The 13,620-nt window shown below is 45.7% G+C and overlaps 1 protein-coding gene across 1 annotated transcript in view; it reads right to left on the bottom strand.

Moving 5' to 3' along the window:
- Positions 1 to 2,414: 2,414 nt before the first annotated feature.
- Positions 2,415 to 13,620, bottom strand: part of IL1RL2 (interleukin 1 receptor like 2) — a 30,589-nt gene continuing 19,383 nt past the window's right edge. The window contains 3 exon segments of the mRNA XM_058668308.1: positions 2,415 to 3,001; positions 4,896 to 5,057; positions 10,445 to 10,588. Of these exon segments, the coding sequence (XP_058524291.1) occupies positions 2,583 to 3,001; positions 4,896 to 5,057; positions 10,445 to 10,588 (725 nt within the window). The 3' untranslated portion in view covers positions 2,415 to 2,582.

The raw sequence follows: 13,620 nt of genomic DNA on the forward strand, positions 1-13,620 counted from the left end.
GATTTTTGGGGGTTCCCTCATAAGATTTGGTCTCCAAGATTTGTTAGACTAACCGAAGGGACACATGAGTAAATCCAGCAATGAGTCAGTGCCATCAGTTCTGAGTGAAGAACTAGCCAGGTGCCGAGGAAGAGAAAGGCTGTGGCATGCTGTCCCCGCCTTATTGTAACCACAGCCACAGTTGAGGCTCCATCCAGCTTCCAGAGACCAGCACTGTCAGGGTAGCCAAAGGAGGGCCACGTACACAGGAAAATAGACCTGCTGATTTCTTGGTTGTAGGAAAAATCACGTTCCATTTTCAAGACTGCTGGAGCTTTTTGATTTTGAAATGAATGCTGAACAAGTATAAGTATGACTGATTTTTCTTGAGTAAGAACGGTATTTTGGGGCCAGCATGGTCGCTCAACAGGTTAATTCTCCATCTGCAGCGCCAACATCCTATATGGAGGCCAGTTCATGCCCCAGCTGCTCTGCTTCTGATCCAGCTCTCTGCTTATGGTCTGGGGAAGCAACAGAGGATGGCCTAAGTCCTTGGGACCCTGCACCCATATGAGAGAAGCAAAAGAAGCTCCTGGCTCCTGGCTTTGGACCAGCTCAGCTCTGGTCGTTGTAGCCACTGGGGAAGTGAACCAGCTGATGGAAGAGGCTCCTCTCTCTCTCTATCCCTGCTTCTTTCTCTATATATCGGCCTTGCAGATTAAAAACATCTTTAGACAAAAGAAAAATAATAATGGAATTTACTTCACCAATTCCCAACACTTTCAACACTTTGTGTGGAAACACGGGGGAAAGGGCATGTGTCATGCGTGCACAGGCCTCCAAGGAGGGCACGGTCTCCCATACCCTAGGGATGCGCCTGTCCTCTGCCCACCACCACCACCTCCGATGCCTCCCTGTGAGGCAGAGATGCCTCCTTTCACTCTCACCTTTCACAAAGTGTGACCCCAACAGTGCCCCTCCCAGCTGCCCTGGCCCCATCCACCTGTGTCCGGACACTGAGCTGCCTGAGCCTCTAGAATCGCACCTGCAGCCTCACTCCACAGCAGGAGATGGACGGCACATTGGGAAGAAGAGAGGAAGCTTCTGCTAAGAGAGCTGTAGAGGCTGTGGTAGAGTAAGCCTTCGTCAGGCTTTGTAACACATGACAGTCCATGACCAGTCCCCTGCAAAGGAAGCACCTCAACCCTCGGAGCCCGGGCCACACTCACGCGTGTCGGGTGACCACCTGCTGGAGAAAAGAAGCTCTTCTGCAAGACAACAAGTGGATTTTAATAAAAACACAATGAATACTGCTGTTACATTTCATGAGTCACACATCTTAAACTAATATGCACAAGAAGCAACTTAACTTGACATATTCAGGGGCAGGCAGGTCTTTTGATTTTTTTTTTTAAAGGCCCAATTCTCCAACAGTGCCAGTCTCCCCTAAGTCACAGGTTTCCAGAAGTTACTTTTTCTTCCTAAGAATTGGATGCCTTTGTTGTTGGTGATGAACAGAGGGGTGACAAGCTGTGATTCTTCCAATGCCCTGTGCTCGCTGGAATTTGCTGACAAACCATCCTCCAGAACTCCAGAAACCCTTGCAGAGGCCCCATGTCAGCTGCTTCTGGCATCCCCAACACAGCCTTATTTTCTGCATCCCTTCATCCTTTGGAGGAAAATAGCTGGCAAGGAGGTGGGGTATGCTGGGGATGACCCCAGAATTGGAGGGACCCCCAAAGTCTCGTTAAACCAGAAGCCAGAGACCACTCACCCAGGGCAGCCCAGGAGTGAAATAGGTGGGGATGGTGCTACCTGCTGCCCAGCAGCTGTCTGGCAGTCCTGTGGGCTGGCGTCAAGGGCAAGCAAAGTGCTGCCAGTTGGCCCAGACCCTGCCTTGACGCCACAGTCAATCTCCGGGGACTAAGCCGAGATGAGCAGCCCAAGGACAGTGAGGACAGTGAGAGTAAAGGACAGATCCATGACTGCCGTGCTCCTCCTGGGGGCAGCAGGAATAACTGCTTGCCTTGCTCACACTAGCAGATCCTCTTAGCAACTGTGACGCCCACCTCGACGGGAGCAACTGAGATGCAAAAACTAGGACTGGGAGAATGGGAGGAACTGTTGTGAGCATACCATGTTGAGGGACTGTCCAGAAAGACAGAAGCTATCTATCCTCCAAGAGGAAAGAGACAGCTTGATAGATGACATAGACAGATCATAGCTAGAACGAACAAACCAGAATGCAAATGCTAGTTCACACTATTTGAAATAAGCCAGACATCAAATCAAAAATGCTCCGTATTCCACTAAGATAAAACGCCCAGGCTCTCATTTCAGGCTAAATGTCCTGACATCTGAATCGCAACCTCTACAACCTTTGGCATCCACAATACCATTGCTATCGTGTGTTCAGACGCATGTGTGGGAGTGAACGAGTGCCTAAGAGGCGAAATCTTTCTCTAAAGAGACAGCTTTGACCAAAACAAGGAACACAAGCCATCGCACAAGCACATAACCAACTGTAAGATTCAAGGTCAGACAGGGCTAATGAAATGCATCTTGGCCCAGCTGTGGGCCTCCTGTTGATGATGAGCTATCTGTCAATGGGTGATGAGCTCCACATTGGTCTCCAACCTGCCAGGTGCACAGTCGCAAGGGACGTGCTTCAGCAGCTGGACAGGAGGAGATGGGGGGTACCTTCTGGGTGGCATGTGGTACCTCACTTTCTTCCAAAACTTAGCCTTGGCTGTCTGTGACTGTTCTGTGAGACACCCCCTCCACTGGATGGCCCCGTGCTTCTGTTTGATGTACTGAATCGACTCGGGCATGGTGGAGTAGTCCTCAATTCTCTCCAGCTCAATCAAAATGACCTTCATCCCATCCTGGATCAGGGCATTGTAGACTGCGATCTGTGCTTCCGACATGTTCTTTAGCATGCTAAAGCTTGGAGACTCAGGGACAACAATGACCATCAGCCTCCTGCAGAGTTGAACATTTTCATCAATGACATTGGCCACAGCTAGAAGGAAAGAAGGAAGACTCAGAAGATCTCGTCGCTCAACATCATGTTACTGAAAACACCACAAACAGACACCCAGGAGTGAAAATGGATGTGAAAATAAACATCCTTAGTCAAAAAGGAACTAACAAGTGTTTAAACATTTATTACTTCTTCTGGGAAGACTTCCTAGCTCTTTCTAATGAATTAGTCCTCCAGTGTCATAAATCTCGGTTATCGTTGGGATCAACCTTTCCTTGGGATAACTTACTTAACTTTATATCCCCTGATTAGCTGAAGGCCTGATATGCACAAAGATACTTGAAAAGGTTCATGGAAACGTTTTAAAGTAAAGCTTTAAAGAATTAAAAGGTAGATTTATTTTGGTGCCAAACTTTTTTTAAATCCATGTGTCATTTTCTCATGATGATCATTTCCATGAGCTTGCTAAAGGTTCCTTACATTGACTGATGAACACATTTAGAAAAATAAGATTTTGAAAAAGAAAAATGTAGGGTACACTCTGTTGACTTGATTGGCTAATCCTCCCCATACAAGCATCAAGATTCCATGTGGGCACTGGTTCATGTCCCGGCTGATCCACTTCCCAACAAGCCCCCTGCTTAAGGCCTGGGAAAGTAGGAGAGGATGACCCAAAGCCTTGGGACTCTGCATCCACGTGGGAGACTCAGAAGAAGCTCCTGCCTCCTGGTGTCAGATTGGCTCAGCTCTGATCTGTTGCAACCATTTGGGAAATGAACCAGTGGATGGAAGATCTTTCTCTTTGTGTTTGTTTTTCTCTCTGTAAATCTGCTTTTCCAATAGAAATAAATAAATCTTGAGAGGAGAAAGAGAGAAATGCAGTCAGCTTAAGTGCTGTGCTATCTAAGCATTTCTGTCTTCTTGTTCCTTAGATGTTTCCATGTTTAGGGTTTATATAATGAATTTGTACACAGAAGGCAACTTGGAAAATGCAGAGAGAATTTTCCAAATGCCCAGCTCTAAAGATGTGTGCAATTAGCTCTGCAGATGTGTGCAATTGGCGGTATGCTCTCTGGGGTAGAAAGCACACCCAGGGAGTGCCCCAGCATCTGTCAAGGTTATTTTTATGCTTCTGGTGCCTAGAACACCACCCAGCATGTAGAAGAACTCAATATTTGTTGAATTAGTGAGTGACTGATAGAGAAGGATGTTGCCAGATTTCAGCCATTTAACCTTCAAAGACAGAAAACAAACAGGATCAGAGGGAACTTCTGTGATGAGTATGTAATGTGCGCTAAGTTCCATACTAGCTCATCCTTAGGTTTCCTTACATAATTCTGACTCAGGGAAGCATTCAGACAACTGGGAATCAGAGATGCTCACTGAAGCTCCACTCCCATTTAGTAGGAGAGGAAAATTTTAAATTTGATGATTTTTTTTTTTTTTGGCAAGGAGAAGAAAGTAGGACTGAGATGTGTATAATCAGCTGTAAGCATGGTCTGAAGTACATATTCAACCTGAGGAGAACCTCAACAGTTAGTCTCAACAACATGAGGGCCAATGACCACTAGTCTGCCTTCATTGGCCACCTGCTCATGAGACCCAGTGACCCCTACCCTAATCCCAAAGTGAGACTCACATTACTCCAAGCTGAATTCCCAGACACTGTGGTGCAGAGATGAGCCCAAAGAGAGAAGAATGCTTGTGCCCATGCTCCTGGGCTGACCCTTGAGTCAGGTCAGACAGAGGAATAAGGGGCTGGCCATGCCCAGGGACTCTGGGTACAGTGTTCTATGATTCCACAGGGAAGGCAAGCAGAGGTGTCACCGTTTAAGAAGTGGCGAGCAAGACTGAATGAGCAAGCGATGTCTTTTTTTTTTTTTTTTTTTTTTTTTTTTTTTTTGGCTGTTTTGATCCCTCACTTAAAACATACCTTGTCCGGGGAATTCATCTCTGCCAAATATAAATAGCTTATAGCCACACTGTCTCTCCAGCACTTCAGGAAGGATCTTCAGCACCAAGGTGTCCAAATCATGGCTCTGGCTGTCTTTTGGTATCTTGGGGTATAAGACGTAGGCATCATACAACTTTCCGTCTGCAATGGGAATGGGAGACATTCACAGCACCAATCTCGTCAAATTCTGCCTTGGGTGCAAAGTGGAAAACCGACACTTGACCTTTAGGCTTGGAGACGATCACATTGGAGCCCCCATTAGGCCGACTTGGGGCCAGACACTGCACTGCTATGGTCTTGCACCAACTGCCCTCTCTGAACCACCACTCAGTAAGATTTATTCCTGCATAAAATTTGATGTCAAACATTTGACACTCCAAAGTTAGGGACAAAATGCCACCAGGTTCTCATGCTTCTATACATCTTAGGTGGAAAGGCAGGAGTTCACTTGGACACTTGATAACATTTGTCCTTTGTCTCTCTTGAACAGCAAGTAGAGCAGGTGTTCCCTGTCCCTCTGAAAGCAACCACCCCAGGAAAGGTGGTACTTCCTGGTCGCTGACCTGCAGTCAACATCCAGGGCCATCACCAACTTAGTCTCAGACCCTGTCACGTCATTTCAATCAGTTTCCTTTTTATTCCCATTTCCTCAGATGACAGCAAGAACCAATCAATTTTCTGAGTATGGCCACTGTTTCTGTCGTGGTCCTTATCCCCTAAGCAAGACAGCTGAGCCTGCAGGCCTTTCCAGCAAACCCAGGAACAGGCAGGATTTGGGAGTGAGAATTCTAACGCTTTTTTCTAAACTCAAAAAAATAAAAATGGCCACAATGTTTTGGTGAATTGTTTTCTATCCCTTTTGACTAAGCTCTCATGCAGAGCTGACCTACCCTCAAAAAATGGTGAGCTTGGAGAGCCAACTCCATGGCATAGTATGTTAACCCTCTGTCTGCAAAAGGCGCATATGTTGGATTCTGTATGGATAACAGTTTGGATCTCAGCTGCTCCACTTCTGATCTTGCTCCCTGCTAGTGCACCTGGGAAAGAAATGGAAGATGACCAAGTTCTCAGACCCTGGCAACCACGTGGGACACCTGGAAGAAGCTCTCAGCTTCAGATGTGCCCAGCTATGGAGTTTGCAGCCAAATTTTGGGAAGTGATCTAGAAATTGGAAGATGTCTGTGTGTCTCTTTGTGTCTTTCTCTCTTTCTCTCTCTCTCTCCTTTGTCTCTGTAAAATCTTTCAAATAAAAATAAATAAATCTTTTTTTAAAAGTGAGCTCTCATCCTCTTTAAATGATCAGTTGGTTGTTTACTGACCAATATACTCAAAGGTGAACTTTTAGCTTCAGCCCACTAGTGTGGAAGACCCCCACCATCCACTGCTCCCATTATGTGCTGGTTTTGTCAACTATGAGGGATGTGGTTCTGACCTCAGTTTACACCTGAGGAAGCTGAGACCACAAGGCTACAGGATTTCTCCATCTGAGAAGTGCACAGCCTTGACCTACACAGGTTTATCACTCCCTCTGCTGTGACAAAAAGGAGGATGAGAAGCTGGAAACTTCACAGAGCTTGTCCCTGATTCATCCTGTGCAACTGTGTCAGGGAGAATTTTCCAGAAATGGAAATTTATTCCAGAAATAATTTCTGGTCCCACATGTTCTGTGGGGAACTTGCCACACCTTGACTCCCCTAAAATCAGTTTGAATTTGGTAGCTCCTGAATGAACAGAAAGTGGAGGAATGAATGCCAGCATTTCAGGAACTGAGTTAACAAATGCAAACATGATATTGGCCCGGTTCTCTTGGCCTAGAAATGTTGCAGCCACCACGCTGTGAAGAAGCCTGGAGTCTGTCACCCTGAGACCCCCATGGAGGCCCGTGTCAGGTCCTGCCATCCAGCTGAACATCCTGTGATTTCAACAAGTGTCCACTGCTGTGTTCGTCCGCACTCCTGGCCCACAGAACACATAAGGAGAATAAATGGTTGTTCTACACCACCGAGTCTGAGGTAACTGGCTTCCTGGGGCCGTTCACCAAAGTAACAACTGAGAAAATGACAGCAGCAAGCCAGGATGGACTATATACCTCCCAACTGCTGACTCTGTCAAGAAAATTCCAGAACCATAGATCCACTGATGGGTGCTCAGTGCAGACTCACAGAGTCCAGCTCCCGAGCATGGTAAGGAGACCACACACGCAGGTGCTAGGCGGACTGCTTTGATTTCCTGAGGCATGTCATCCCACAGCCCACGTTCACCTCTGCCCTAATGGACTGCTGGCCAAAACAAAATACAAAAAAAAAATCTATTTGCATAAAGTGTAAAAGACTCAGCCTTATTCAATTTCCTATTTTCTCTCAGGGATATTGCGAAATTTTCAGACGTGAACCCAAAGCAATGTGAAAATCATACGGATTCAATGTGGTCTTCATGTAGATACTTGTACTGAGTTTCATGTGGTTTTGTGTTTTAAGCCCCAACTTGCATAGAAGACGCAGGGGAAAAAGCTGCATTAAGCATGTTGCCACATTTACCAGAGTATTTACAGAAACACTTTTTTTTCCATCAAATCCTTTGAAAATGAGCCATTTCTTAAAAAAAAAAATACCCCTTGGAAATTATGTCCAGAAAAATTTATATTATCTTCTGAACAACTGAAGGTTTTGGTGAATATCATGTAATTGATTTTGTAATCATTTTGTTTTGAAAGAAAATTCACCATCAAAAACTTCTTAAGGCTTATATCTTCCAGTCCCAGATTATTATTATCAACATCATTTATGATCTGCTTATTTATTTGAAAGTTAAAACAGAGAGATCATTTATCGATCTGCTGCTCCATTTCCTTAATGGCTGTAAGAACCAGGGCTGAGCCAGGACAAAGCCCAAGCCTGGAGCTTCATCTGGGTCTCCTTCATGGATGGCAGGAGCCCAAGCACTTGGACTAGCTTCTGCTGCTTTCCCAAATACATAAGCAGGGAGCTGGATGAGAAGTGGAGTGCTCAGGACTTGAACTGGAGCTCACATGTGAGTCAGGCATCACAGGTCTGGCTTTTGCTCTCAGTGTCCTGTTCTACCTGCATAGTCTCCCTGCACTTACTTGGCATGCAGATCTCTTCAGAAGGGTAAACAGAACCTCTCAATCGTATGCACTCCAACAAGGGAATCTACACGGACCCATGGCTTGGTATACAATGTGCAGTTCTCGCTGACTTTACCCAGACCTGGGTCTTAGTCAGGCTCTTACTAAAACTGAATGTTATGAACCAGCCATTAATGACACGACAAAGCCTGACTCATCTGGTTGGGGTATATGAGCTATGTGACAGGGACACATTTCCTCTTGCTTCTGCATTTGTACTTGCCATTCATTACTCCTTGTGCTCCCAGAGAGCTCTCCAAAATTTGTTTCCCAGAGAAACAAATCTGTAGGCAGGGGCTTGGGTTAATCTCAGTGCCACCTCACCATCCCGCCAGTCAAGCCCAGCCTGGGGCAGGTGCGTAGGCATTTGCTGTGGATTGAACCGTAGAGAACTCAATGGATCACAAAGTACACACATACTCTCCTGAGATGAAAAACTAAACCAGTGACAGGAATCCGCTGGCTCCCTACCGCAAGCCCTGAGCTCTGAACCGTCAGCCCTCTGGCTGGGTGACAGTATGAGCTGCAGCCCCCAGTTCACCAGAGGGTGAGCTCAGCTGTCCAGCTCACCCGCTCAGGGTGAGTCACTACACTTGATCTCAGAAGCAGCTGCCCCACCTACTCTGAGCAAAGCAGCTGTCATGCTGAGTCACTAGTGAGGATGCACCGTGCCCACATTGCTTCAAGCACAGTCCAGGTCAGAAAGCAGCTGCATGGCTCACAGGTGGCAAGGAAAGGCTGCAGTTTCTTCTCAAGAGCACAGCCAGGGGTGGGCTGAGATGGGGCAGTCTCTGCTGTGACAGTAGCCCCAAAGAGAACTACCCGGTCCCGTCTCTGAGCCCAGCTCTGCACACTTCCGGTGCTGTGGGAACTGCTCAGTGGCACTCTGTCCCTGCACTGTCACACAAAAGAAGCTGGCTGCTCTCTTGCGTGTGCTCCGTAACTGTTAACTTGCATTCCACAATTTCACATGAAGTCCAACCAAAGGTTATCAAACTTTGGAATGACAACGTATGCTTGTCTCTTCTCAATACACAAAGCAGGCACATTATGCACATCATGTTCTTCTATGGTAGCCCTCTGAAAGCCTGCTGGAACACCCAGCTCACTCCTCCCTCCACCACGACTTCCTGCGCCTGGCAACCCTGTGAGCTTCTAGACCCACAAGGGAGAGATTTGTTCAACTCTATACGTGTCAGCCGTGGACTTCTTTCAGTTGCCTATTGATGTTTCCACCCAATGCTGGAACCATGGCTTTTTTTCCAAGGTTTTGACAGACCAAATCCTTTCTGACATGAGCTGGAAAGTCGCACCAAGAACCAGGATCATGATTATCAGAGATAGCTGTCCTCTGCAGATTCAGGGTCACACCGAGGCATTTTTGCATCAGATAGCACTGGGAAGCCATGGGCATCACAGACTGAAACTGCAGAGAGCCGTGGAGGTGAGGGAGAGGTGGACACTGCTCGCTCTCACCTCCAGACAAGGAGCTGACCTGTGTCTCAGGTCCCTGCTGGCTAATCCAGACTGCAAAGCAGTTATTCACAGTCTCCGTGAGGTGTGAGATCAGTCTCTCTCATTCCTCCCTTCCTTCCTTCGTTTTTCCTCCCTGCCTTTCCTCCCCCTCCCTTTTTTCTTTTCATCTGTAAGAAATAAAGGAAAATCATATACCTCCTTTTCTTCCCCACAGTAACAGCGAGAAGGGGACTTAAATCCCTTTGAGCACCAAATACAGGGCCTAGAAAGAGCTGCAACTCCGCCCTCCCCACCTGTAACATCAACTTCACTCTCTCACACTCTGCCAGAACTTTGCTCCTGAAGGAATTTTCTTCTTTTTCAAATACTGAGGGATGGGAGAACCTTCCTCCTGTTATTGCAGCGGGACCAAGGCATGATCCACACCTGCGGCTTAACTAACATTGACTGTGGCACTTCTGGTCTGCAAGCTGTGTTTGGTAGAACATGCCAGTGATCACGGACAAAGCACTTAACTAATGCATACACGGCAACACGGGGCTCGTTCCTCTAAATATGCCAACCACAGAAAAGACAAGATAGTGAACTATGAGTAAGTATATCTGAAACTGTTAATCAGCAACTGGCATTTGGCCTAACAGCTAAGACTCTGGAAGGCTGCAAATGATGGCCAGAGTATTGGGTACTCCATACCCACATGGGAGAGCTGAATTGCAATTTTGGCTCTAAAGAGCCTGGTCCAACCTGAGATATTGCAGGAATATGGGGAATGAAGCAACAGATAGGAATGCACTCTGCCTCTGTCTTGCTTGCTCACAAAGAAGCAAGTAAGTCATTTCTTCAGTAAGGATTTCATAGCAGAGCAGTACCAAGTTTGAGGCAGTTTGTAGTGATCAGCCACGCTTACCTTCAGGAGCCCGCTCAGAATGGAAGGCACTTCTGTACCAAAGTACTATGTCGATCTTAAAGATGTTGTAGGTACACACAAGAGACAAAATCACCACTGTCGAGGCCACAAGCCCTCCTATCAAGTACGCTCAGAAATCTGGGGCTACAAATGAAAGTAAAACTAATAGTAAAGCAACAATAATAGAAACACAAAGTCAGCCTTCTAATGCAAATTACATCACAAATACCAAATGGAAATGTATTAAATACCAATGAGAATGTTTGGTATACGCTTGCAATGGGGGAATCTCAACTGAACTTGAGCTGTGGTTATGCAACAAGGTGGAGGAATCCACCATGGTGGGAGGGTTTGGGGAGGGGTGGGGAGAACCCAAGTACCTATGTAACTGTGTCACATAATACAATGTAATTAATGAAGTAAAATAATAAATAATTAAAAAAAATACCAATGAGAAAACAACATATATTTCTTAGAGTAAACTAATACAAGGGCACTCTACAAAGTCCATGGGAAATGGAGTTAACATGTACATTTATTCTGGAATCCCCCCAAAATTGAAATTCATGCATATGAAGTCTATTTAACAAGCTCATTAAAAGGAAAATTACAAAAAAAAAAAGTATGACTGTCAACTTTTTACAACAAATGAGAGGCAAGGGGAGGAAGACAAAGTTCCTATCTGCTTCCACTACCTAAAATCCAAACAAGGTCTCACCTCACCAAGCTGAAGCCATGATCCAAAAGCTACATCCAGGCTTCTGCCATGAATGGTGGAGGATCTAGTCACTTGGGCTGCCTCTGTTCATGACCAGGGTGAGCATTATCAGGAAGCTTAGATTCAAGCCCAGGCATTCCAACTGGGGTTCAATTCCTAGATCAAATTCTCAACTCAAAGTCAGTATATTTTATAAAAATCCAGTTTTCCATGGAATTTTTTGAAGTCCCTTCACGGAGACAGGAAAAAACTAATCTGATCTTGATGACAAATCTTAGGAAACAAATATTCTGTAGAGTCTGCTTTTTGATGGTCAGTGTCATGAGAACTGCTTTCAAAGCACACGTCACCAAATTCTCCTTCGTCAGCTCTCAACCCTTCAGTTCTCAACCCTTCAGCTGCAGCCTTAGGAGGTCTACTCAGGGCATTCTGCAGGTGGTTCTGTTGACACTCTTAGTGATAACCTTGTTCTAACTCTTTCCCCAACCACTCAGAACTGAACAGCAAGGGCAGGAGTTTAGAGAGTGCACGAGTTTGATACCCAGCTCAAACATCCTTGCAACACAGACCCTGGAGGCACTGCTGATGGCTCAAGTAATTGGGTTGCTTCTACCAGTGTCAAAAACCTGGTTTCTGACTTCAGATATCTGGAGAGTAAGCCAGATGTTAGGATATTGCTTGTTCTCTCTCTCTCATTCTCTCTCTCCCTCTCTCCCCCTCTAGCTCTCTCTCTCACTCACTCCCTCTCTTTCCCTCCCTTCCTCCTTCTCTTTCCCTTCCTCACTCTCTTCCCAAATAAGCAACAACAATAACAACAATAAAAAGTGCCCTTCCATTACTTTAAGAAAGCCTGAGCTTCAGGATCCCTGTCACAACAAGCCAGGTGTTGCCTCTGCTAAAAGCCATCATCTCTGCTGATCCCACCAGCCTGGCTGAGCACCAGATCTTTGTCTAATCCTCTCCAGGCTGCAGAGTGAGGCTGTGTCACTTGGAAAGCAATTGTGAGCCCAAGGGTGTGGGCAAGGAGATTAGCAAGGAGCAAAACAAGTTCCTCTGGAAGGCCAAGTCCAAGTCCACAGAAACCTATTCAATGAATCCAACAGGAGAAACAGCACAGCTTTCTGCCTCACCACAGCCCAACCTGTGCCACCAAAGAAGGAGCCGTTGGGAAGGAGGAACACTGAAAGAGGAACAGCAGGAACAGGATGGAAGGAAGCTGAAAGAGGAAGACAAGCCCTCTGTGGGCCTAGATGTCACCGCAGGTGCCACTTCCTTCATCAGCCGCTTCCCCATCCTCCATCCTCAGTAGATGGTGGGAGAAGGAAGGAAGGAGGAAAAGAGGGTTATCTTCTTTTGAACTGCTAGGACACCGCTGTTTTCCAAATGCTTACTACCGGGCTTATTTCAACCTGCTGCCAGGCCACACAACGATGTAACTATCTTGAGGACCAAGATGTCCCTGTTTGAGTACCTGGCACAAAAAAGCGTAATAGCTAAAATCACAGTCGGTGCCAAATAAAAGGAAAACAACACAATCTGTGAGTTAGGTCCTAGCACAGTTAGATGGAACTGCTCCAAACCCCAGGGCCCAATCCTTTGCTGACCACATGTTAGAACCTTTGGCTACTCATTGAGAAATCAACTCTCCCTTCTCTCCCACGTTGGACATCCCTCTGTCCTTTCTCAACTCTTGTCATCCCTGTTTAGAACAACAATACCAGCTCTCCTGGAGATCTGTGTTTGGACTGATGTAGTGTGTAGGTTAGTGATCCAATAGGAAGAGAATGTCAAGGATACTTAGAAGATGCGAAAAGCCCTAGAAAGCAGACAAGTACATGATTCTGGAGTTCCCTGGTCTTTGCACTGAGGAGTGATACTGGCAGCAGGTGGCAGCCAGATCCAAAAAGACAAATATCACATGTGTTCCCTTATCTTGGACAGTGAATATAATACAATATATATGTCATATGAATAATATAAGTGTATATATATGTAGATCTATTATTCAGCATATAATTATAAAAATGCTTCACTGAATTATACCATGAAGATGACAAAATACTCTTAATTCACATGTGAAAAAAAGAAATGGAGAGGAGAGAACAGTGAGGACTCTTAGGTTACTAATAACACTCTCTTGCTAATGTGGGGGTTGCTTAGGAGTGTGATCAGATTACCAAAAACATTTATCTGTACCCTGTGCGTTGATTTCTTGGTATGTGTACTGTATTTCAATAAGATGCTTGTCACTTTTTTAATTTTAAAAGAATAAATGAGTTCAAAGAGAACAGGGACTCTAAAGCAGAAACAAATGGGAAACTCACTGTAACTCCCCTAGATACTGTCTGAATACCAGCTTAGTTCATGTAACTACCACCAGCCTTCTACAAGGTGTCAGGGGAGCAAAAAGATGATTAACAGAAAGTCACAGGAAAACGCAGTTGGAGTGAATCAACTT

Source organism: Ochotona princeps, chromosome 8, assembly GCF_030435755.1.
Source record: "Ochotona princeps isolate mOchPri1 chromosome 8, mOchPri1.hap1, whole genome shotgun sequence".
Classification (NCBI taxonomy): Eukaryota; Metazoa; Chordata; class Mammalia; order Lagomorpha; family Ochotonidae; genus Ochotona; species Ochotona princeps.